The sequence below is a fragment of the Furipterus horrens genome, unplaced genomic scaffold, assembly GCF_987537825.1.
Source record: "Furipterus horrens unplaced genomic scaffold, mFurHor1.1.pri manual_scaffold_4, whole genome shotgun sequence".
Classification (NCBI taxonomy): domain Eukaryota; kingdom Metazoa; phylum Chordata; class Mammalia; order Chiroptera; family Furipteridae; genus Furipterus; species Furipterus horrens.
The window spans coordinates 178,050,796-178,078,065 of record NW_028327174.1 but is presented as its reverse complement, the minus strand read 5'-3'; the positions used below and the strand labels follow the sequence as shown (position 1 = coordinate 178,078,065).

The window sequence follows — 27,270 nt, the reverse complement described above, 5'->3', positions numbered from 1 at the left end:
TGAACAGGCGGAGAAGCAGCGTCACCTGATAAAAGATGGAGCAAAGATGGGCACCACTAAGACTGCGGCCACCAAAGAGTGTGCACGAGCCATCCTGAGTCCCTGCCCACGTAGCAGGAGACTTTTGTGGAGGCTTCTTGTGATTGCACACAGGGATTATTGTGATCATATTGCTTGTAATTACAACTCCAGTTGAAGGCACTATTATTGCTACCCACATCCCCTTAATGGTCCTCAATTACCTAGATGCGCAGAAGCCAAGGAGCCAAGGATTACCCATATCTGAACAAAAAGTGCTGTGGGAATCCAGAGAGGTAGCCTCACTCTGCCTGGAGGAAAATAGGCTTCACCGCTATTATTCTGTCAATTTGAAAGACTTCTCACCCAAACAGTCTCTGTGAGTGGGTAGAGAGACCAAGGAGGCATGTCTGGGTTTTTTCCTGCAGTTCTTGTCATTTGATTGTTCAGTATTGCTATGAATACAGAATAAAGATATTTCTCCATCTTTCAGCAAATGGAAATTTTCAGCTGCAGTTCAAAAATTTCTCAAAGGGTTTAACTCCTAAAGCATTGTTCCAAAGAAATAGCTTCTCTGACAAAGACAATCACACATACATGGTAAGAGGTATAGTGTAGTAATTAAGAGTGTAAGCTCTGGAACTGAAGCATCTGGTTGTGCACCTGAACCCTGCCACTTGCTAGCTCGATGACCTTGGGCAAGTTCCATAAATTCTCTATGCCTCAGCTTCATAATCTGTAACATGGAGAAAAATTTTATCTACTTCATAAGGTTGTTGTAAGGACAAAATGGGTTTGTATAGGTAAAGTGCTTAGAACCATGTTTAGTACATTGTAAATAATCTGCTAGAAGTAATAGTGGTGTAGTAAGTACATAATAAGTGTTAGCTATTATTAGCAGTAGCCATTAACTGCATGTATATGCTAGGCTAAGAGCTCCACATGAATTATCTAATTAATGCTCCCAAAAACCTAATGGGTAAGGTGCTATTATTACCCTCATTCTATAGAGAGAAGGCTGAGTTTGGGAGAGGTTAAGTGAGTGGGAAGCAGGATTGGGACTCAAATTGAGGTCTCTCTGCCTCCAAAGCCTATAGACCAAAATAAAACTCAAGGAGTGAAAGTCAGTAGTCAGAAGAGCTCAGCTGAACTGTCTGACTGCTAGAGATGCCTGCAGGAGGGCAGCTTGGTACTGGCAGGGACAGCCAAACTACTAGGAGAAAAAGCTGTGACATATAGCCAGGTGGGTCAAAGGGAAGGACACAAGGTTACCGCCAACAGCTTGGAAACTTGAGAATGGCATCCATTCAGCTCATAATTATGAAAGAGAGAGAAAGTAAGGAGCTAAGTACATGGAGGAATTAGAGCAAGTCAAATGGAAATAACTATACTTTACCACTGCATGTATTTAAGTATGTCAGCTTGCCTCTGTATGTATACATATATATCAAACATATGTCATTTGCCTGTGTGTGTATATGTGATGAGTGTATCAGCTTGCCTCTGTACATATGCATAAGTGCCAAGCGTATGTCATTTTACACTCTGTGTACATATGTAAGGAATGAGATTGCCTCTGTGAGAGTGTGTACGCATGCATATTTGGGTGTGACAGCTGGGCCCTATGTTTGTATAATACACGCACACTTACGTGTGTGTATCCATGCGCACATTATATAGCAGCTCCTTTGTACAGCACACGTGAACTTGAATTGTGTCAGTCCTTTTCTAACTCTTCTCCCTTGCCTCCCAGTTGAAAATTATTTCCTACCGTCTGAAGGTCTCAGGACTCCACATCAGGGTCAATATTGTTAGACTCGGCACTAAGTCTGGGTTCCTAATTAAATAAGTTGTAAAGGCGGAACAGTGAGACCACATTTTGAAGCTGTTCCTCTCAACACAGAACAATAGTGGGAAGACCCAGGGCAGCTCTAGCAGTGGTGGCTGCAACAACGATGGGAGCAGGGGTCAGGGCCGGGCATAGAGAGCAGTGGCTGTAGCACCAGCGTTCATCTAACAGTGTTTATGTGGCATGCAGGCAACCGTGCTGGGCAGTGCGGATGGAGAAGTGAACAAAATCGACAGCCTCTTGGTCCTGCAGTCTAACAGGAAGTCAGACTTGAAGCAATCATTTACAATTGTGAAGGATTTTGTGAAAGCATCAGACAGGGACCCCCTGGTGTACCAGGGGCTCGAGGTATTAAGGGAACTTCCCCGAAGCAGTGATATTTAAGCTAAGGCTGAAGACTGATGAGGAGTTAAAAGGGGAGAGAGGGGGTACTGTATTCTAAAAAGAAAGTTCCACCTGTAAAAATGAAATAAAGAATATGGCAAGAGACAGAAAAGGCAGCTGTGGCTGAACCCTGGAGAGTAAGGAGGTGAATCACGCAAAGAATGAAGTTGGAGACTCCAGGAAGCAAATGCTGATCACACAGGGCCTTCTAAACCAGAATACACATTCAGACCTGATCCTAAGATTATAAACAGGGAATAACCTGCTCAGAATTGTGTTTTTAAAAGATCACTTAGTTAAGTGTGTGAACTATAAGGTATGTTAATTATATCTCAATGAAGCTGTTAAAAAAAATCACTTGGGATGCAGTGTGCAGAATGGATTGGAAAGGTAAAACACACCCAAGAAAACCATGGGAGAGCTAGTGCAGTGGTCTAGGTGAGTGATGATTGTGGCTCTGGCTAGGGAAGATGAGGACAAGTGAACTAATTAGATTAAGAAGGTAAAATCAATAGAATTTAGTGACCGACTAGATGTGGGAGATGTGGTAGAGAAAGTGTCAAGCCAGGGCTATCCCCCAGCTCAGCAGCATTTACTAAAATATCCGTCTTTGGAGAAAAAGCAGGTTTGGCGAGAGAATGGGGAGTTCAGCTGTAGGCATATTGAGTGTGAGTGGCCAGGAAGGCATCTGCACTGAGATCTGTCCAGTAGCAGGTGGATTTTAAGTCTGGTGGACATATAAGTGTGGGCATCATCAGAGAATAAATTAATTGGAGTCATGAAAGTGGGTGTGATGACATAACGAGATTGTACAAAATTAGAAGGGAAGGGGGCCTAGATGGAAACCCTGAGGAACTCCAGTGGAGGGGACAATGAAAGAAGTACCAGAAAACAGTAGGGAAACCAAGGAACAACAATGTTTCAAAAAGCAGGACATGGCCAGCTGGTCAAATGCTACTGAGAGGTTAAGCAAGATAATTTACTGAATAATGTCCAATGGGTATAAGTCATCCATGATCTTACCAAGACCCACTTGGTAAAGAGGTAGGGGCAGAATCCAGATTCAGGTTTACTGAGACACAAGTAGGATGTTGGAATTGGGGAAGGAACATTTAGACAGCTTAGCTGCCAAAGAGAAGAGAAACAAAGCTAGAGGTGACTCTGGATGGAGGGATATTTTAAAATATTTTTTTAAGATGTTATTTATATCTAGAGAAAGGGGAAGGGAAGGAGAAAGAGAAGGAGAGAAACATCCATGTGTAAGAGAAACATCCATCAGTTGCCTCTCTCATGCCTCCCACCAGGGACCTGGCCCACAACCCAGGCATGTGCCCTGACCAGGAATCCAACAGACAGTCCTTCAGTTCATAGGACAACACCCACACCACTGAGCCACACCTGTCAGTGCTGGATGGGGGAAACTTTTTTAGATGAGACTGTAAAATATTTAAAAGCTGATGCTAAAGATCCAGTGGGGTTGGGGGTCCGGGAGTTGAATGCACAACACAGGAAACAAGATAATAATCAGTAGTAGAAGGTTCCTGAGAGGACAGGATGGGGTGAAATGCAAAGCACAGATAAAGTGATTGATTTTTGAGAGAAGACGCTCTCTTCTTTGGGACAAGAGGGAAGGTAGAGAGAATGGAGGTGGATGCAGGTGGTTTTGTGGATATGATCGTGAGATACTAAGGAAGTTCCTGGATCCTGGCTTCTCTGTTCTGGAGGAAGACAGGTAGGGTGGAGTCGGGATAGGGGGTGGCAGGAATGGCTGCACCAAAAGGTAGCTTATGGCAGCTTTGATGCCACTTATAATAATCTCCGTCATCTCCCTCTTAGCCTTTCCACCCCAATCTTCATCATCATCTTTGATATGGGAAATTGCTTTCTCAATCTTATATTTTAAAAATCACTTTTTAAAAACTGATTTATAACATGCAATGTATATAACAGATACCACTTTTGACCAGATTACTGCCCCGAGTCCCTACTAAACAGAAATTTTGGACTAGATTTGAGAAATGTGGGGAAAAAATTTTAAGTGGTCCTTTTTTTTTAAATAAAAAGATTTTATTTATTTATTTTAGAGAGAGAGGAAGGAAAGGAGAAAGAGAGGGAGAGAAGCATCGACTGGTTGCCTGTAGCACGCCCCAACCCAGGCTTGTGCCCTGACCGGGAGTCAAACCGGTGACCTTTTGCCTTGCGGGACAATGCCCAACCAACTGAGCCACACCAGTCAGGGCTGAAGTCATCCTTGATGATAAGGGAAGGGACAGCACGTGATTTTCCCCAGCAGCACTCAGGAGAGATGGTTGGCACCAGAGACAGACACTAGACAGAGAAGCAACCTGAAGCTGGAGCACTGAGGAGAAGAAAGTTAGGAACCCTTTCTTTCAGGGGGGCATTTAACCCCATTGGAGAAAAAACTACCCTTCCTTCTACTGACCTGCAGCAATGGCATTCTAAAGGAGATGATCTCTTAAGAAAGGTGGGGCCAAGTGGACCCTTTGCTTTCTGACTTGAGGTGACCTGAATTCAGATTTTCTCAACTCTAGCATACCTTTTGTCCATATGAATCCTAGCAAATGGCAAAGATTGGTCTAATCGCATTTTGCAATGAATGATCATCAAAGGATGCTAAAATCATTGTATGAAAGGTTGTTGGGGACAAGGATATTCAGAGTCTTAAAGTATCACTCTTCAGCCAACCTATTAACTATGAGTGAAAGAAAGTAACTTGATAATGGAGTGATATAGCAGATATCGCCTTCACCAGGTGATCAAATTTAGCCTCCCCAATGGTGGGGCAGCTTTTGGTCATGTGGCTCCTGAAATGGTGTAATGAGAGGTAGAGGACATTATCTACGTGATAGTCTTGCCAAGGGAGTTTAGCCTGAATCTAATCACAAGGAAGTAATCAAATAAACCTAGAATGTAGGGCACATTGACAAAGCCTGGACTAAAAGAAATGTAATGTGAAAAACAAAAAAATGAGAGCGCCTTGTTCTAGATTAATTTAGGCTAAAGAGTCAAAACAACCAAATGCAATAAACCTGGATTGGATCTAAGTAAATAAAGAGTAATAAAGGTATTCTTAATTCAACTGAGGAAATTTGAATGTAAACTACATATAGATGATATTATTATTAATACCAGTTTTTTTAGGTGCAGTAATGTAGGAGGATGTTCTTATTTTTAGTACATGCATGCTGAAGAATTTAGAGGTGAAATGTCATGTCTGCAAGTTTCTTTCAAGTGGTTGAAAGAGAGAGAGAGAAAAGCAAACCGTTAACAACTGGTATATCCAGGTGAAAAATAAAAGGTTAAAAAAAGAACTCGATGCAGTCTATTTCTTCATCACTTCAGACATTTTTCTTTCGCCATGACCTTGGATCACTTTATGCTTATAAGCAAAAACTGTGCTTCTTAATGTGCTACATTAGACTGAAATCCTTAAAAGCATCATAGCAAGAAACTTGTTCTGCAAAACCCTTTAACATAAAAGAACTTCTAATTTGTGTAGAAGTATAAATGAAGATATGGTAAAGTGGGAGAGAAAGCCATGAAATAATATAAAGAACTTTCCTGGGAGTCAGAAAATCTTTTCATCCAGCACTTAGCCGCTGGGATGTCAGTTTCCTGGTCTGCAGCATGGGGCTAAGGGATCCCCTTCATTAGTGTGCTGTACAGGTTCAGGAGAAACAGGATGTGAAAGGCTTTATAAACTGGAAATGGGGATGCAGGTGAAGCAATTTTTGTTATCAGGCCATGGTGATGTTGTAATAGCAGTGGCTCTCAAACTTTACTATACCTAACAAGCAACTGGGAAGTTTGGTAGAAGTATAGCTTCCAATCCTGCCCACAGAGATTCTGATTCAGCAGTTCTGGGGTGGGGCCCAGAATTTGCTTTGGTAAAGCACCCCCAGACTCTCAGAGGCAAGGGATCTGAAAACCACACTTAGCTGCCAAGGAGGTGACTGTGATCTAAAATCCTTGCTCCTCAGTGGGTGGTCCATGGACCAGCAACATCATGAGTGAGTACCTGGAAGCTTGTTAAATGCAAAATCAGGTCCCACCCCAGACCTACTAAATCAGAATCTGCATTTGTAACAAGATGCCCAGGTGATTCCTTTGCACATTAATATTTGAGAAACACGAATCTCTTTTTTGCCTTGGTCACTGATTCTCTGCCTGCTCTCAGACAGAACTGGGATACCAGCTTTGCCACTGCTGACGCTAATGTCACTTAACACCTCTCTGCTTCACTTTGCTTCTGCCTCCACAGTCCTAACAGATCCTGACAAATATAACCAGGCAATCAAAATACTTATTTTCTCCCATGCCATTAACAGGCTAACCAAAGCATACTGACTTGGGATCTAAATCTAGTTAAGCTAGGTATGTGATTTTTTTTTTTCTTTGTTATTGAGGTGAAGTAACACGAAATTTACTGTTTTACCCATTTTTTAAGTGTACAGTTCAGTGACATTAAATACATTCACGTTGTTATGCAGGACCCACAGACAATGTACAATAAATGCTAATTTCCTTCCTTCCTTACATTTGAAGTAGGTTTTCAGACAGCCCTGGATGTGTATAACAAATAACATCTATGGAAATCGACTGATAAGAATTTTAAAAGCATATACAAAAACCAACATATTCTGGGCATATTATTGCCTTAGAACAGGGCAATTTATAAAGTAGAAGTATTCTGTATTCTACAGAATCAGACAATTTGAAACAGCAAAAGTAAATAGCAGCCAATTACATTTTGTTGGGGAAATTATATTTTGGAAAGCAACAACCCTTTTGTGTCCATCACATAGAAATTCTTGCACTGACTATATTTAGATTATTTTATAAACAGTTTAAGTACAATCATTATGCTCATGTTGATAACTTTCACAAATGGTGCTTTCAACCTTGGGACCCATGCAGTTGGATGAAGCATTTGAATTCCATTTATGTACAGATTATCTTTTAAAGAGAATGCAAAATTGAGAACTTGGGTTACATGAGGTAAATTGGCTTCAGAATTAGAGTATTAGAACAGGGGAAGAGAATTTCAAGCTCCTCTCCTCCAGCACTCTTACTTTACAAACAAGGAAGTTCAGTTACTATCCAGGGAGACCTAGTAAGTTTTCCTCAGTCACATGGTGAGTTACTAGCAAAGCTGGGACCAGAGCCCAGGTTCCAGAAGTGTGTCCTCGTGTCACATGACTTGAAGAATGGGTGACACCGCAGCAGTGGAGGTGATGGGAAGGGGTTATAGCTAGGCTGAGAGCACCCCAGGTAGAGGGATCAACAGAATTTCACAGAGCCGGCTTTGAAACCAAGAAGAGACAGATGAGTGTGTTCAGGGTGGGGAGGCTGGAAGGAGAGATGAAGAGGAAGGTTTGTGATGGGAGAACAGAGCTTTGGCCTCTGTCTCGTAACACAGAATATCAGAAGACAGGTTTAGGAATTCGGGGGGGGGGCTTGATTTTATAATTTATATGGCTCTTCCATAGTTGTATTCTCTTATAGTCTTTATAAGCAATCTTGGGAAGTAGGTATTTTACAGATGATGGTATAATATTCAGAGATCACATTCTCTGCCAAGATTTTAACTTGTGCTCTGAATGGAAAGGCTGTGTATTCTGAGTCTCAAAAACCTGATTTTTACATCTGAAACCAGGCAAATTGGATTCAAATCTCTCTGGCCTCATTTAGAAGCTGTATGACCTTGAGAGAAAAGAACATAATGGCTAAAACTTAGCATTTATACACTAGAGTCTGTTATAAATACATAGAAATAAATACATATCACTCATTTAATCCAACATCTCTATGACATATATTCTATTATTATCACTATTTTAAAGCTTCCCTCACCCCCCCCCCAAAAAAAAAAACAGAGAGAAAGGAAAGAAGGAAGAGCATGTGTCTCAGTAGAACATAAGGAACTCCTTCCCCCCAGCTTCCCTGCCTCTTAATTTATAATATAGTCTCAATGCTTTGTTATTCCACTAGTTCTCTTCCCACTTGTGATACTGTGGTAGATTCCCTTTTTTGCAAAAATATTCACCTTCTCACCTCACCTTCTTAGGAGGAGTCTACTTCTCTCCCCTTAACTTTGGGCTCAGCCATAAGACTTGCCTTGGCCAAGGAGATATAAGCAGATATAACAATGAAACTTGAAATTTTTTCCCAAGAAACCCATTCCATTCAGTGACAACAGTGAGAGAAAGAACCTTCACACACAATCTGAGGATCTGAATAATGTAGAAATGGGAGTTTCCCATCTAATGATAATAAACAGCACCATTAGCTTAATACACAGCTTGCAAATTCAACAATTATAGTGGGTAATACAAGTTCAGTAAATGTATTCTTTAAAAATCTTATGTAAATCACCCTTCTGTAAATTGAACCTCATGCTAAATGCACCAAAGGGCTATTTAAGGAAAGGCCAGGTTGAAATTCTTCACAAATAATCATATGCTTGTATCTGTAATGGAATTTTTCTATCCTGGGTATTCCTACACCATGGTATACCTGGGTACTTCCCATGCTCGGCAGCATCTCTCTACAGGAGGACACTCATATCACAATGACAACAAAAATGTTAAAATGCTTTACATCACTCTTTATTTCAAAAGTGCTTTGCTAACAGACTAATCTTCACAACATTCAAGGGAGGTAGATAAGTATTACACCACTTTCACAGATGGGGAAACTGAGGCAGAGATTAGTAAATTCTGTCGAAGGGCATAATATATGGCACAATTAGGAAAAGAATGTGTTGTAGTCACGGATCCCTGGCGACCTTTCCCATGACTTCTGAGTCCCACCAACACAGAAGCAGCGGATGCAGCCTGGAAGCAAGTCACCAGTGGTTGGGCCAGTCTAAGGAACACTTCACCTTGCTGACACCAGACGCTGAATTTGCTGTCCCTTGGCAACTATTTCACTCACACACATCCTCGCATGACTACATCTCTAAAACAGGGAAGAGGGGCATCACGGTAGGAAAAGACAGAGGGGATGGAGAAACAGGGCTGGGAAGGAGGAAGAGAAAAGAAAGCAAAGTGATATCAAAGCGAGGGCGAGTAAGAACAGGAGGACCAGCTGGGAAGCGGCCCAACAGAAAGGAAAGCCACAGCAGAAAAGGAGTGGCATTCCATCTGAAAAGCTCAGACATCCAGAAATGCTATTAAAGCATAATTCTTAGCAATGACATTACAGAGCTGCACTTCCTGGCTTCGCCAAATATAATTATCAGGTCCTTCTGACATTCCCAGGAGGCAGAGCGTTCCTTTCTCCTGGTCCAGACCAAGTGTTGATGTGACTGATGTGACACTGTGAAGGCTGTTGACAACTCAAGTGCACACACCCATCGTGCTGCCTCTCTGCTTCTCTTTCTTCTTAAAAAAAATAAAAATGCATTTTAAGATTCTGCATGCCTGAAAAATTCCTAAGACATTTCCTACACTGTTGATGCATCATAGGGTAGGACTGCACGTTTGATTTTTGTAAAGAGGCTGCAATAGGCATACATGGGGATTAACAACCCCTCTCAGCCAATGTTCCTTTATACAACACGGGACATTTTTAAAAATGAAATCTGTGGATGCCAACGGTCTAGAAAAGAACTGAAGCTCAAGGTAAAGAAATAAACTTTTCAGATCTTTCTAGTAGGAAGTCATTAGAAGAGATGGTCACTGGTGCACCACCATCTGTGATGGAGGTGATGATGGCAGAGGCAGTACCAAATGAGCAGGGTGACAAGGACCCAGGACAGAGGGGCTAAAGTGTCACATGACCAGGTGGAAGAGGCAGCACAGGCAGCTGAAGAGGCAGAAGTCAGAGCAAAGAGGAGATGAGAGGAGATGCCAGTGTTTGAGGCTGAGGGAGAGGCAATTGCACTAGTTTGTATGTAGATCTCCCTTAAGATGGGTCAGAACTGAAATGCATCCTTTCTTCCTTTATGTCAAGAGGCAGCATTGTTCTTTCAGGCAGCTAGCTTTAAACTTGACCCCTCCTCTCTGACAAAAGCAATCAACTTCCAGGCCTGACTGATTCCACTTCTGCAATGCCCTTCACATTGGTCTCCCTAGTTTTACTACAGCCTCCTCCAGGTCCTCCTATTGTCTCATCCTAACCAGGGTCGAACCCTCCTACATCATCTCCCAGACCCCAGTCTTCTCTCTAATCTTCCTCCTGGAGCACAATCTTCATGTTACTGCCCAAAATGGAAAGTCCCCATGTTCTCACTGCCTCCCAATTATATATCATCATTTTGAATCTTCAATAGGACTTTGCATCTAGCGAAGTTCCTCTCCTTTCCGAAACTCCACCTGCCAAAATGCCAACTCTAAAATACATAGCTTAAATGCCACCTCCTCTGGGAAGCCGTCCTTCAAGTTTCTTTGCTCGCTGCTCTGAGCTACAAATGCACTTGAAGGCATGACAGCTGTGTCCAAACCTTCCCTCCCCTACCTCCCCTACCAGGCTGTGTCCATGATTTGGCAAGGCAGCGGTTGGTGAACTCTGTCAATATGTATCTGTCAATTCTCTAGAGCACCTACCAAGAAATTGTTATTGCATTTCCATCTCAGGTAAGTAACTGCTTATAAGTGAAATGAATTGAGATGGACCTGTTCTTGAATGGAGACACTACAAGTCACCTGCACATATAACAAATCCATGATACAGCTTTGAGAGTTGGGGCAGGGGCAGTCAGGTGAAACTCTTTTTGTGTCAAGAGGCCTGGGACTGAGGTTCTACTTTGCCATTCACTACTCAGGTGGCTCTTCTCTGAGCATTATTTCCTCACTTCTGCGTGACCTCACAGGATTAAGGATCAAATGAGGCACATTTGTGAAGTCTACCTCACTGGGCATCAATTCCAATTATGTATCATAATCCCCTAAAAAACTGCCAAAAACTATAGGAGACCAGGCCCCAACCCAGGTCAACTGACTCAGAATCCTCTGGTAGCAGGACTCAGTGGGATTAATTATGTATTAAATACTGTTTCTAGTGCATAGCCAAGGTTGAAAACTACTGTTAGAAACTCATAAGTGCTATTAACAGTAGAGCAGGTGCTTTAGGCTGCTGGCTTAATTATCCTTGATTTGTTCAGTTAAGAATTAGTTTGATGCTTTTAAAGTTCCATTATGTGGGTGAGCACTTTTTTGTGTTCTACATTGTTGTTTGTTTGCTGAAGTGGTCAGTTCTGAGGGAATAATACACAACACAATGCTATACACAAAAATGTACCTAACCTTATTTTTTTTTTTTTTTTTTTTTTGAGCAAACCTCTCAGGGTCCTCTAAAACCTTGCTACCCAGAAGTACGGTGACCAGACCAGCAGAACTGGGAGCTTGTAAGAAATGGAAAATCTCAGGTCCAGCTCCAGAATCTGCATCTTAACAAGATTTCCAGATGGATCAATAGGTGAAGCAAAGACAATTTTTTCTCAGCTCACACCTGTGCTCCCAAGGGGGCGGGTGGACATGGGAAGTTAAGTTCTGTCTCCCACAAACCATTGACGTGTGGGACTTTATCCAGATCCTTCTTCACTAAAAGGCCCATTTGATAAAAACCAAGAACACAACTCCTTACAGAAGGATCTTTACTTTCAAAGACTAGTCTTCACAGGGTTCCTATAAACAACCAGTTCCTCTAAGAGATTTACAATATGATCATGTACACAATAAATTGATGCCCATTTGTTTTATGCAGTGCTTAAATAACAAGTATATGTGTACCTTACTGAACTTACAGCTCCTAAGACCAAAATTACAAAACTATGAAGGAGGGAAGTTTAGCCAATGCTGTAAACTATTGACCCATGTCCTTGGACAATTATGATGTGGGCAGCACCCGTTCGAGACTATGCAGACCACACTATAGTCAAGGAGTTTTGGCAAATGCTGAACAGTATCTTGACCAACTCCCTTATTTTATGGAGAAGAAAGACCACAGCCAAGGATTAAAAGGTACCCATGGTCAGAGAGCACTTGAGGCAGAACCAAACTCAGAATTCAGGCCCGGACTCCTAGTCCTGCCCTCCTACATAGCCTCGGCCACACCTTCCCCACCACGTGGCCTTGCGATGTCATTCTCAGAAACTGTTGACCAGCCTTGGCACTTAAGTGCCACTTCAGTTCTGCCAGCTACTGCCATGCCCAGCTCGCAGAGTTGTTTTTAAAACTAGGCTACAGGAGAAGCTGTATCACAGCTCAACCAAAATATTCACTTATCAATCCATATTTGCAAATATTTTTGGTAATGGATTCTTTAAAAAGCCCAATGCTAACTGTGTAATGTAAACTTTATAGCATTACTATTAGCTAGCACCAGGAGCACGTGAGCGAAGGATCCCTAGGTGGCTAGAGATGAAAAACAAGGGCAACCATTAAATCAGTAGTACAAAGTGGAGAGGAAACTACAGAGGGAAGGCCAAAACTGGAGCACAGCAAGGAAGGCAGCACCTTTAAAGAACATACACAGTGTGACTATAAAATTGCAAGTCTTTTCTTTTAATAAAGCAAACATGACAGAATGTAGAAATCTAAACGAACATTTCTCCCTCAAAGTAGCTACATCCTTAGTTCCAACACAGCTACCTTTGTTGGCAACATTATTTGAACTGTTTGGGGGAAGACCTTAAAAGGCAGTGTAGGGGCCACATCAGAAAATACCCTTCCAAATGTTGGGCTGTTTAAAATCAGAAAGTCCACACTCAGAGAATGCCACCAAAAAAATGAACCAGGCGCTGCAGCTCTCATGGAGGTTCTCCTGAAGACCTCTACCAAGCGCTGAGCAACAGCTTCGCCACCGGAGAAACGTGGGGCCTCCGGGGACAGCCATGTTTGATGCGAGAGCATTCATTTGGGTAAAAAAGTTATGTCTATTAAAAAAAAAAAAAAAAAAAAAGCAGCCACACTCCTTTATAGTCACACTTGCATTTGATTTAAAAAAAAAGAAAAAAAAAAAAAAGAAACAGCAACCATCCCACATGGTTCTTGTATGAATTCTAATTAGGAGACATTACATTCAGAATTATAGCACTCATAGTGATAAGTTTCAGAAGACTATAACAGCTTCTTTGCCACGTAAGAAGGTGCAACTGTTTACCTGAATGAATTCTTAAATAAGTGACTACTACCACTCTAAGTTTCCTAGTTGTAGCTCTGTTACAGGTTACTGGCCTCAAGTTCATGTTCCAAACATTCTTTGCCAACACACAGTAATCACAAGGGAGCCACCCCCACAGTCTTAGGGTGAATTGGGAAAGGGCCGGTTAAATGAGGAAACAGGCCATTCCTTGGTAAAAGTTTGCAGTTTTCTTTCCCAATACATCTTCTTTTTATTGAGAACTTCCATTTTTATCCTGTGTTCCTCCTCTGCCATCTCACACTCCCGCTCTATCTGCTGGATTTTGGCCACATGCACCTCATTCATTTGTATCAGCTGCAGTTGTAAGATGGACATTTGTTGATGGTGTTCTTCCTCATGCATCTTTTTTAAAGCACCTTCCTGAGAGGTTTTGCTCCTGTAGTTTTTATTGGCTGTTATTCTGACAGCTGAACACGAGGGTTCAGGTTGAGAGGTCCCCTCACACACTGGAAAATGTATGAACTCTTTCTCATCATCGCACAGTTCTCTATTTGAAACAGCAAATGATTCTGAAAAACAGTAGCAGAAAACATACGTTCAAAGATTTTGCAGGCAGAGAGTAAATCATCCTACTTCAATGACAGGGTCCCCCATTACAGCATGTATCTGAAATAGCATCTGCTTTGGCCTGCATGTCTACAGGTCCCCTTGCCACAGCTGACTTTTTAAAAACCCATAAATCCAAAGCAATTTTCCCTTGAGAGGTAATGATGAAATGTTTCATCACGTCATTGCTAGAACTGCGGACTACAGAACAGTGGTCAGAGACCGCGCTCATCAAGAATCGATGACCTCGCTACGGTGATATCAGTTCTAAACTGAAGCGTGCGCAGCTCCGAAAGAGCAGGAGACCACAGTGCGAGGCCAACAGTGGGTTTTCCGTTTAAGTTCTTCCTCTGTCAGATCTCCCTCTTTCACTCTCATCCAGCCATGAACACGTGTTCCATATCCACGGGGGGGGGGGGGGGACGTCGCGCTATTTCCTGGTCACTATGTTTCCCCTGCATAATTATCTTGTAAATGTTCCTCCTTGAAAAATGGGTCTGCCCTCCCTGGCTTACCTTCCTCAGCATGCCATTTCTCTTCATTCTCCTGCCTCTGGCTGCTGCTGCTAACACTGCCCTCTGGGGGTAAATATTCAGATCCAAAGACACTTGTGAATGTCCCTCTTAAGTAACCTCTCCACAGCACTTGATGATACTTATTAGAATTTTTTTCTCTCTATTAGTTTCTGAACCATCACCCTCTCCTAAATTTTATACAGCTTCCTCTCTGCTTCTTTTCAAGTCTCCTTTTGGGACTCAGCCTCTTGCTCCATCAACCTCTTACCTTTTAATACTCCTCTGAGGTTCTCCTCTTTGTTTTCAATCCACCCTAAGTAATCCTCATAATCTGTTTCTAACCCTACTTTATCTTTCTTACCTTACACTTCAAAATACCCGGTGCACCCTTCAATGCTACCACTAACTACTCACATTCTTAAAGGCTATGCTTTTTGTCTTAATTCTGACTCACTTCCTTCAGCCTGAAGTTGGGCGTAACTATCTGTCCCTACAACTCACTCGAATGCATACTCTTACACCAATCTCCCCTTTTCAACCTCTCCCCTAACTCCTACTTCAATCAGGATCATTGCCACTTCTTCTGTGAAACCTCAGCTCTTTCCTGTCTCTATACTCACTCTTAGGTTACTGCACTTAACACATACAGGGTGGGGCAAATGTGGGGTTACAGTTGTTCGTGTGGAAAATAATACAATAATTAATAAATAATGATACAAGACTAAACTCTGTTTTGTGTATTCACAACTGTAAACCTCCTTTGGCCCCACCCTGTTCTAATATTATTTTGGGACCACGCCTTATTCATTTCTTTTATCCTTGGGCCCAATGACTTTGCCTGGTACACCGTGGATGCCTGGTAATATTTACTGGCTGAAGCCTTGAACAAAAAGAGAAAAGAGCATATGGATACAAAATGATGCCATTTTTGATGGTGGCACATTTACACCATTATTTTTAAAGGACAATGACATTAATATCAACTCGGGAGTTTCAATAAGGAAACCACTAACCCAGGGAATCTTCTGGCTGTGACTACAAGGCTTTCTTGGGAAGCTTTACACTTCCAATCGTGAGAATCGTCTCCTTGGAGAAAAATACTGTCGATTTTTTCACACAAGTTGGTTACATCGTTGTGTCCACTCCATTATTCCAGAAGATGGGATGCGGGGAATGTTAATGGCTACTGGGAGGAGCCTAACTCCTAATCTTCTGTTAACATAAGGAACGTAGCTACTGGTTAGATGATTTCAGGCCAAGGGGTTAGGTAACAAGCATAGTTAGTCTCTAATTAAGGTAAAAGAAAAGGTAAAAATCTTACTTTTCAAAGAGAAGGTTAAAAGAGTCCTTGTGCGTCATCCAGAGATAATGAAACGTCTCCCTAGGAATCCTTCCCAACTCCAATGGCTCTGGCCTCTACTAGATGCCCCTCCCTCCTGCTGCCTCTGCCCCCTGAGCCTGCCTCTGGCACAGCACCTGTTAAAGCTGGCGGTTTCACTACCTCCCCTTCAGGTCTCCGGATGCTTTGAAGACAGAGACTAGTGTTTATTCCTCCTCATAAAAAGCCAGCCCAGGGCCTGGTACCCTGCTGGCCATGTAGGAAATGCATGAGGGATGAATGGGCTGCAGTGGGTCACAGCTCTCCCAACACAGCACAGCTCGGGAGAAAGAGCAGTGTGTTCGGAGTGGCCAGCCAAGGCTGGCGACCAAGGAATGGGGGGAGGGCTTAACACTAAGAACAGGGTGCCTCAGATGTGAGCAGCAATGGTAAAAAGGATTGCCGCCTCTGTTTCCTTTCTAGTCATAGATCTGAAAGTGCCTTCTCTGAAGACTGGACACGTTAGATATTTTGGTACCTTTCATCTCTTTTCTCTTTGATTTCATTTCAGATGATATGCCTGAGTTCACGCCTTCACAATTGCTCCTGTCTCCCATATCTAAATGCTCATTTTTATCTCAACAATTCTAGGCATTAGAGACATGATGATGATGATGATGACAGCTGCTACTATTTTACATGCATTACCTCATTTAATCCTTACAATGACCCTCTGAAGGATGTATTATTATAGAAAACCAAGTACAACATTCAAAGTTATTTGGCTAATTCAAAGAACCAGGATTCTGATCCTAGTCTTCTTATTCCAAAATTTAAGCTCAACTATTACAACACCTAGCCTCTCACTACTTCACTTGCTCAGCTGATCACTTCTGTATCTTAAAATGCAGCCCCCAGGTTGTATCCACTACAAGACCATCTATTATTAAGAATATAGATGCATATTCCAAATTTTGATCTCCAAATTTCTCTCTAGAGCTACAAACATAAAGAGAGTGTATTCATGTCCAGGAGCACAGAAATGACTGTACTTTAAAACTATTCTTTTTAGTTTAAATGTGTGCTAACATACATATCTTAAAGAAAAAAAGCCAGGCCTCTTGAGAAGCTTTGGCAGAAGCTGGGGCTTAAACCTAGAGAAGCAGGATGGAGTAGCTAATTAACTTTCACACAAATATTAGCTCCAATGAATGGAAGCTAGTGTTCAGATGGGGAGAATCTTCTCTTAATTGGAAGAAGACCACCCTGAGAGTGGCAACCTGCTGCCAACTCACACCATGCAATCTCTCCCCCAGGTAACACAAAGCCACCTGCAGTAGAAAACAATGCAATCTTGTGCAAAATGGATATGAAGGCCTAAGGGCTTTCCTGGGACGAGAGAACACAGTCAAGGGAGTGTTCTTTCATTTGGGCAATCTGAGTAAATTTAATATCAGCAGGAAAAGAATGGGAAGGAAACTGTGTTCAGGCAAAACCCCAGGTCTTCTCAACGGAACAAAAGAAATGGGACAGACTGGGAGAATAAATAAATAAGATGTGGATGCACTATGCGGAATATTGTGCATCAACTAAGAGAAACAAATTAGACTTACACGCTGCAATGGGAATAGATCTTAAAAACATGATTCTAAGTGAAGAAGGGGCAAGAAAATGGTATCTACAGCACAATTTTTAATCTATGTAAATTAAAAATATATGCACACAAAATAGCAATGCACGATTTCAAGAACATGTGAGAGAATACACAACCATATAAGAATGATTAAGGGATAGGAGAAGAGTGTGAAAGTGCTGACTGGGGATAAAAAGGGAATAAATATATAAGTAACACAATAAGAGGGCTTTTCACAGACCAGTGATGCCAGTGTGTCATCAATGGCAGTATAACCCAGTCCCCTGGACTTGAGTTCTCACCCCAAAAGAATAGGATTGGGTTAAATAGCGGTAGTTGTGGAATTTATTAAGGAATGTTTGTATTACTTAATTATAGCTTTGAATAGCCATGTTTGCATTATTCAAATATAACTTTATAGTAAATAACAGCATATGAAATTAAATATAAGTTCTCTTAAGATATTTAAATACTACCCGAAAGCTTAGTTTGCTTAATATATTTGACATTTAGTCCTCCTACCCTCCTGCGCTTCCAGCATATTTTGTGGTTTCCCTTAATCTGTTCTGCAAACCTGTTCCCCGAAGATAATCTCGCTTATCTTAAAATGCGAGATAAGTGTCAAAAACAAATAATCACATATCATAAATCTGCAGAATATAAAGCGTTTTAATATATTTAAGGGGAAAATGTGGGGGTTTTTGAAAATACGTTCTTAAGTGTTAAACTTTCGTTTTAAAACTACTGTGTTCAAACACGGATGTACATTTTAAGAAAGTCATTGACAAAGCTGATAATACCCAGGGTACAGTAATCAACATGACGAAGTTGAAACCATCTCACACAAAAAAATTGTTGGAGGGAGGCCTCTAGTGGAATACTGACTGCTAGGCTCCATCCTGGTTAACAAATCCCAACAATTCTCTGAGTACCTAATTCTACATCTACCCTGTAACGTGTTAGAACTGTACTGTCCTACAGAAATATAATACGAGTTACACATATCATTTTAAATTTTCATATGCCACATTAAAGAAGTAAAAGAGGTGAAACTAATTACTGTAAAATATTTTCAAATCTCATGTTTCTAAAATATTATCATTCCAACATGTAATCAATATAAAAATACTAGTGAGAGATTTTACATTCTTTTTTTGGTACTAAGTCTTCAAGATTCAGTGTGTATATTTATTTGGTCTACCCCCATTTCAAGGGTTTACTAGCCTGATGTGGCTTGTGGCTACTATACTGGACAGCAGTATTAGAGAGCCTAACTAAAATAAAACATAAACACACACACACACACACACACACACACAGACTCCATGTGTCAAAATACACGTGATGTAATGAGAGCCACAAGGACCCAGAAAGGATGATTGACAATTCCAGTTTTTCATTTCCTAAAAGTAAATTAAATACAAAATGAGTGGGGTAACCCCAAAGCTGTTTTAATGTATAGAAAGCATTCTAGTACCTTATCTGCCAGTGTTAACAGATTACTTTGGACACACTCCCCAACTGACAAAGCGCCATGGTTCTCCACCACCCTCCAGATTTGACCTGGACACAGGAACAGGTAACATCTGGCTATACATTAATAATCACCAGCAAAAAGAGAAGTCTCATTGTCATGTATGTACAAACATCCAATTTAATATCAATCTCTTTTACAAGTTAGTGTCTAGCAAATATCACTATAGGAAGGACACTGTGAATCCATATTTATTCCCTTCTTGCTGGAAATTTATAAATTGTGTTTATGAACACATGAATTAACATCATTTCCTCCAAAAAGAAAGAGAAAAACACTTATGGGATGAACTTTCTAGATCCTACCCTTGAATTTGAAAATGGGGAAATAAGACTGTCCTCTTAGACCAACCCTATGAAATCAATACACAATCACACAGATCAAAGATTTGCAAAGTGAACGAGAGCAGTCCACACCAGCATCCTCCTCAGCAACATCTCTCAGGGATCACAGCAGTTTGAAAAGCAGCCCTGCTGACTCACCTCCCTGACTCCCTCCCCCACCTCCCTGACTCCCTCCCCCAGCACCAGTCCCTTCACTACCTCATAGGGACTGAATGGCTCCAAAGCCAGCAAGATGGAGAGTAACTGGCTGAAGCTACAAACATCTCCAAAACAAGGACACTATCTATTAGCAGTGAGCCCATCCCCATAAAAGCAGCAATAAGAAGAGGAAAGAGACAGTTGGCAGTGTCCATATAAAACACTTTGTTGGAAGGTACTGTGACTTGGGACTCAAGAATCAAAATTCAGACACAGGGTTCCCACCCTGGAAAACAAAGCACGATGTTCATGACATTGACCACTATGGTTGCCCAGTTGGCTCCCTGGACTTAGCCTTGGTCAAATGATCAGCAAGCCAACTTTTTTTGTAATTTAGGATTATATGCCTACAGAAAAAAAAAAAAAAAAGTGCTAATCAAAATGTTATTCAGTTCAATTGGTTATCTTTTTCACTCTATACAGGCAACATCTATGACCTTTAATTAACCAGTCCCTGAGAGCTCAATCTACTCTGGAGACATTAATAAATGAATTTCTCATCCTGCAAACCAAAAATCAGATTTTCCTAGGTGAATGCTTGCTGGGTCCTTAAAGAACTTTCTGAGGAGCCTTCTGGCCTTCCCAGGAATTAATAAGTGTGTCTTCTGCAAACTACAATGAATCTTTATATAAACTAGCCATTCTTATCTTAAAAGAGGCAATTTATCTACATGCATTTTCCCACCCTCCTTTTACCTGGAGACATTTCAATAGCCCCTTAATTCCAACCTTTAAAAGCTATGACATTCTAGCATTACTTCCTTGGTTATATGACAATCTTTTCCTTCTGTAAGAATTCTATATAACGTTTTTCTCTTTTCAATGAAAGTATATTAAAACTAAAATGATTTTTTCCCCAGAATTTCTCAAGTTCCCTGAGGTGTCACAAACCCAAACTGTAGATCACAATGTTATAATGGGTGGAAAGGCTGTTTTTTTATCTGGGTAAATGCTAAATGGGTGTTTGCTCTATTGGTCTCACAACTTTTCTTAAGCCTGAAATAGTTCACTTTTTTAATGTGGCCTACTGAATGCAGTGCTTTGCACATTATAGGTCCTCAAAAACATTTTTTTTTTTTAAAAAAAAAAGCTTGAGTGAATAAAATCTTCAAACAAATCCACTTTAATATATTTGAAACAGATTAAGATAAGCAACTAAGGCACTTCATTAATGACAACTATATTAATGTTGCCCCTTATTTTTCTTTATTCTTAAGTAATAACAGAGCTAAGAGAGCTCTCCCTGAAAGAGATGGGGCAAGGCTACTAACAGGTACTTCTGTTTTTAGCTACTAGGTGACTTGAATGTCTTATGTAATCTGGAGATTTCGAATTGGGAAAGTCAAGTTTGATAAGAAATTTTCTTTTTTATAAAGTCCCTTGGAATTAAAGATTTTAAATTGAAATGTGGAACAGGTGCCCAGTGAGGACATGCAAGCCGGCTCGGGAGCAGATACCTTGGGCAGCGGCGTCCGGGTGGTATTCGGGCTCCTCCTCCGGGGGGCTCTGCAGGAAGTAGAGCTGCTCGGGCAGCATGCTGGCGATCTTCTCCTTCCCCAGGACGTGGGTGCTCAGCAGGGGGCTGACGCTCCGCTTCACTTTCTCCCTCCTTTCATGGGCCATAATTTTTTTGGTCCGAGCCTTGATGTTCTCCCAGCACTTCTTCAGCTGTTTGAAATCCCGCAGGGACACGCTGGGCTGGGAGTTGTATTCATGGGCAAGCGCCTGCCAGGTCCGTTGCTTGAGGGCAATAGTTCGCGCATCGCTTTTCTTACATTCCAGCACATACTTGTACTTTTCTACTAAAGCCAGCAGGATGCTCTTTTCCAATTCTGAGAAGTATTTGGCAGGTTTTATAATTTCGTTGTTTTGCATTTTCCACTCTCTTTCTCCTGGCCTTTAACTATCCTGTAAAACATTTGAAACAATAATTAGGAACTCCTGCGATAAAAAGGTCAGCAAATCACTTAACAGTACATAATCTCTGACTTGATTCCCTTGTCCAAAATACAGTAGTACTTTCTTTTCTGTTAATGTTGACTTATGAGAGTCTCCAGAAAATATTCAGACGTTTACTAGGAACGGGGTTTTACTTCCAAGGAGATGTTCAAGTAGGTTCTTGGTTGTAGGTCTTGGCCATACTGAGAATATCAGCCAAAAAAAAAAAAAAAAGTTAACCACCTTTTGTGGAACTTCAGTGTGAAACTCTAATATGTTTATTTTTGCTTCATGTTAGGAAACTAATCATTCTCCAAATTTAGAATGTTAGGCAACTTTTCAACTAAACAGCTTTCTCAAAATTTTGTTACAGCTAAAGACAGAGAAGCCACTGTGTAACCAAATATAGCAGATAATGTAAACACTATCAAGACTTCAGAATCACCAAGAAATCACCCCAAAACATCTGATATTCCCATCACTATGTCTGTGACCTTGGATACATCCATGCGCCTAGAGGAATCTTAGTTTCTTCACCTTTAAAATGAGAGTTTGGAGTTTGTGATCTTTAAGGGCTAAATGCCACTTTGAAAAGTACAATCCTAAGTAAATAATTTATATAATTTCAGAGGTGAAAGGGCCTGGGCACTTATAGATTGAGTCCAACACCTTGCTTTTCTTTCTTTCTTTCTTTCTTTCTTTCTCTCTTTCTCTCTTTCTTTCTTTCCTGGGCATTTCATACAAATGGAATAATACAATATGACATCTTCTATGACTGGCTTCTTTCACTTAGCATATTGCATTCAAGGTATATCTACCCTTCAACACGTATCAGTACATCGTTTCCTTTTATTACCAAATGATATTCCATTTTATGGATGTAGCACATTCTACATTTATCTGTTAATGAATTTTTATTAAGATATAACTGATATCTAACATTATATCAATTTCAGGTGTACAACATAATGATTCAATATATTGGATTGGCCAAAAAGTTTTAGTTTTTTCCGTATGATGGCTCTAGTAGTGCTTAGTTGTCTTTACCTTCATTTGAAACCATTCTGTTAGATCGTATTGTAACAGCTGTCATATCGGCGTGCATTTTAGAAAAACATTAAAACTGGTGAATTTTTGTGTAGTCATTTTAAATTATTTTTAAATATTTTATTTATTTACTTTTAGAGAGAGAGAAAAGAAGGGAGAAAGAGAGGGAAAGAAACATCGATCAGTTGCCTCTCGCACGCCCCCCAATGGGGGATCTGTCCCACAACCAGGCATGTACCCTGACCAAGAATCGAACCAGTGACATTTTGGTTAGCAGGACAAGTGCTAAATCCACTGAGTCACACCAGTCAGAGCTGTATAGCCATTTTAATATTGAAAATGGAAGAAAATATATAACATTTTTGGCATATTATGCTTTATTATTTCAAGAAAGGTAAAAAATGCAACTGAAATGCAAAAGAAAAGATTTTTGCAGTGTATGGAGAAGGCGCTGTGACAGAACAAATGTGTTAAAAGTGGTTTGCGAAGTTTATTGGTACTACTGGCATTTTAACCAAATAATTCTTTGCTGTGGGGCTGTCTTATGCATAGGAATATGTTTAGCAGCACCGCTGGCCTCTACCCACTAGAAGTCAATAGCAGGAGACAGCTGACATACTCAGGATATCCAAATCAATAAAATTATTGGTGAAAATGAAAAATGTGTCTTTTATTTTACAGAAAAAAACATATAGACCCTTTGGCCAACCCAATATATAGAGTGATTCACCACAGTAAGTCTAGTTAAAATCCATCAAACCACATAGCAACAATTTTTTTCTTGTAATGAGAACATTTAAGATTTGCTCCCTTAGCAATTTTCAAATAACCAATACAGTATTACTAACTACAGTAACATGCTGTACATTACCTGCCTAGGACTTCTCTATTTCATAACTGGAAGTTTGTACCTTTGATCATTTTCACCCATTTTGCCCTCCCTCCATCTCCTGCCTCTGGCAACCACCTGTCTGCTCTCTGTATCTGTGAGTTATTTTTATTTCTTTTTAAGATTCCACATATAAATGAGATCATATGGTATTTGTCTCTCTCTGACTTATTTCACTTAGCATAATACCCTTGAGTTCTATCCATGTTGCCACAAATGGCAGAATTTCCTTTTTCGTGGCTGGATATTTTTTTATATATCACATATATTGTATATATTATATGTGTGTGTGTGACATATATGTGTGTGTGTATACATACACACACAAGGTCTGTCCAGAAAAAGTCCAGCCATTGTTAATATAACAAGAATGGTTTGCATGACATCAATATAACCTGGCAGCCAAGGACAGCAAACTGGAATGCACATGTGTGAACAATAACAACTTCACTGTACTAGTCAGTGGGGGTGGTAGATGCCATTGAGTGAGTATGAGTACTATGTGGCCATCGCATTCAAAATGACTGAGGGAGTAGAGCAATGAATCTGCATCAGATTTTGTGTTAAGCTTGAACGTTCCTCAGCAGAAACCACTAGAATGATTCAGAAGACCACAGCTATGGGCCACTGGAGACTGAAAGCTCCATTAGGGCAACATGCCCACTCATGCATCACGTTTCGTGCAGAGTTTTTTGGTGAAACGTCAAATCACCCAGGTGACTCAGCCCCTCTACAGCCCAGATTTGGCACCCTAAAGGGAAGAGATTTAAGACTGTTGATGAGATTCAGGAAAATACGATGGGGCAGCTGATGGCAACTGGTAGAACTGTGTGAGGTCCCAAGGCGCCTACTTTGAAGGGGACTGAGGTGTCATTGTGGTATGTACACTGTTTCTTCTGTCTTATACCTCTTCGATAAATGTCTCAATTTTTCATATTACACGGCTGGATACCTTCTGGACAAATGTCATATATATTATACATATATCACATTTTCTTTATCCCTCTTTTCAATCAAGGGAACTAAGGGCCAGTAAAGTAACTATATTGCCCAACATCACAAAGACAGCAACTTGAAAAGTCAAGAACCTGGACTGTCCTAATAGTCTGGTATCCTTTTCTTCCCTTAACAGAGCAAATAGCCATTTTTTATTATGTATATTCCTTTAAAGTCTTTGTTAACATATTAAAATAAGAGTTATCAATTACATATTATTTAAAAACTCAAAATGATATTACATTTTCTCCATTGTTATTATTAAAATCTACATATCTTTTCATTTTAATAAAAAGTATATATAACATACATAAATTTGATTTTATATACATATACATAGTAAAATGATTACTACATTCAGGATAATGAAAATATTTCCTCACATAGTTACCTTTTTCCATGTGATGAGAGTACCTGAAATCCACTCTCTTAGCATATATCCAATATTCAAGACAGTATTATTAACTATAGTCATCACACCTGTATATCAGACCACTAAACTTATTTATCCTACATAACTGCACCTTTGTACACTTTGTCTCACATCTGCCCATTTCCCCCACCCCACACCTCCGGTCCCTGGTAAGCACACTTCTGTCCTCTGCTTCTGTGAGTTTGAAGAGTCTGGTATTCTTAGTGTCACTTCACAACTATTTCTTGGGCTCTCACTTGGGTGACTCCAAACAACCATGACTCCCTTAGGTCATCATGCCATCATCCCCAGCGTAGAGCCAGCATCTTTCACACAACAGGTGCCTAATAAATGTCTTATTCTGCTGAAACTCTTGTGTTTTTCGTCCTCATACTCTTCTCACATCTTTTAATCCTGGGAAGCTTCCTACAAAATTAAGCTGTCGCACACATTATGGCAAGAATGTCGCTAAGCAACAATGAATGCAGCAATCAAGTAAGCATTGCATGTTCCTGTTCGTGGAAAGAGCCAACATGCCCCAGTCCTTCTGTTCACCGAGCCTCTGATTTTTCAGAGTAACAGAAAAGCATCAAGACAATGATGACACAGTCCATTTAAAACTGGCCAACCCATATCAAAAGAATTAGAAACAAACTTGAAAGGAGTCCCATTGGCCAAAAATGTGATATCTGAACATCAACAAGGGTGATAAGAACACGAAGATGCATTAAATTATTCTCTTGACCTTCATGCATGCTTGAAAAGTTCCATACCAAAAAATCAGGGGGAAAAACGGTTGTAGGCTTTAAATTTATGGTACACTAATTTAAAACCACACTTCTATAAGCCAGTCATTCACATCCTGTGCCTGGGGAGGGGTTACTGTAGATGGGAATATGAGAAACCTGTTAGACCTGAGGCTGGAGGGGACCTGGCCATACCAGAGAGCCTTGAGATTGAGACCAAGCAGCGTGCGCTTTACCTGAGGGAAACAGAAGCTGGACAGGGTCTCCCACTAGGTAACACCTCCTACCAAAAATTAGATGAAGTACTACTGTGATCAGTGTCTCCACATACCAAGCACATCCAGATCAGAAATCATGAGATTTATTTACATGTCAACAGTAATTTGGCCCAATGGCCTTGGGCAAAACTAAATGAAAGGAAATTTATTTTTGGGAATGTGTCTCTGTACCCCTAAATTCCCAAGTCTTCAATCATATTTCTCTACTGTTCCTACAATGACCTAATTCAGGCCCCTTCTTCCCCAGAGATCAAAATTAAGTCTTGCCTTCATCAGTACTCCTTAAAGTCCTGTAAATCAGTGTTCCCCAAACTGCAATTTATTAACATACATCCCCTATAATATCTCTTCTGTATAATCTCTATCCACCAAGATGTTTATGACTAACGAAATCAGCAGGTATACTGAATGGTCTTAAGGTACACAGTTCCTTGAGCAGATTTCGATCCGATCTCCCATCCCAACTCCTCTGCCCCAAGACGTCAATATGCCTACCTTTCCTCATGCGCCCGCTTTTTTTTTTTTTTTTTTATGACCATTTTTTAAAAATATTTTACTTATTTGTTTTTAGAGAGGAGGGAAAGGAGAAAGAGAGGGAGAGAAACATCAATATGTGGTTGCCTCTCATGCGCTCCCAACTGGGGACCTGGCATGCAACCTAGGTATGTGCCCTGACTGGGAATCAAACCAGTGATATTTGGTTCGCAGGCTGACGCTCAATCCACTGAGCCACAGCAGCCAGTGCCCCTGCTTTTTAAAACTTACTGCTATAAGGATGGAGAATCTGATTCACAAATGTAAAAGAGATGTTCCCTATTTTATTCTATTATAGGTAATGCTATTTTAGATATTTCATAAATACATACTTATATGTTATATATTTGTATTATATATATATATATGTTTTTCTATCTTTGATTATTTCTTCAAGGTAACTTCTTAGAGGAGGAATGGTTGACACAAAAGATGCAAACACTGAAGACTTCTGTTACATCACCATCTGTCTTCCAGAAATGGTATACCAATTTACATTCCTACTGATAGCATACGAGCATGTCTATTTCCCCACTTCACTTGCCCTTGCTGTTAACATTTTAAAAAATCTGTGCCAACTGTGGAGATGAAAAATGTCATTCATTTGTTTAATGATATATGAATTCCAACTCTCAGGAAAATAAGCCACACTCTGACTGAAGAACGTCCTGTTATACTTGGTAGAATTCAAACTGCACGGAATTAGTTCCAAGCAATTTAATAATTCTTCCTCACAATGTGTGCAGTATCACTAGTTGCCACCAGGTGGTAGTGGGCTCATGGGGAGTCAAAATTCACAGACGATCTTGCCCTAAGTGTGGCCAGTTGAGTCTGTTACTGCAATAGTAACAGCAGACAACTTTTTTTTTAACGTTTATTTTATTCTCATTCAATAGAGAGGGGGAGGAAGAGAGAGAAAGAG

General features: G+C 40.6%; 1 protein-coding gene across 1 annotated transcript in view; it reads right to left on the bottom strand.

The window, feature by feature from the left end:
- TMEFF1 (transmembrane protein with EGF like and two follistatin like domains 1) overlaps positions 1-27,270 on the bottom strand; it is a 121,864-nt gene that overhangs the window by 85,389 nt on the left and 9,205 nt on the right. The window contains exon 2 of the mRNA XM_090274498.1: positions 20,966-21,416. Coding sequence (XP_090130624.1) covers positions 20,966-21,383 — 418 coding nt within the window. The 5' untranslated portion in view covers positions 21,384-21,416. The remainder of the gene's footprint in view (positions 1-20,965; positions 21,417-27,270) is intronic.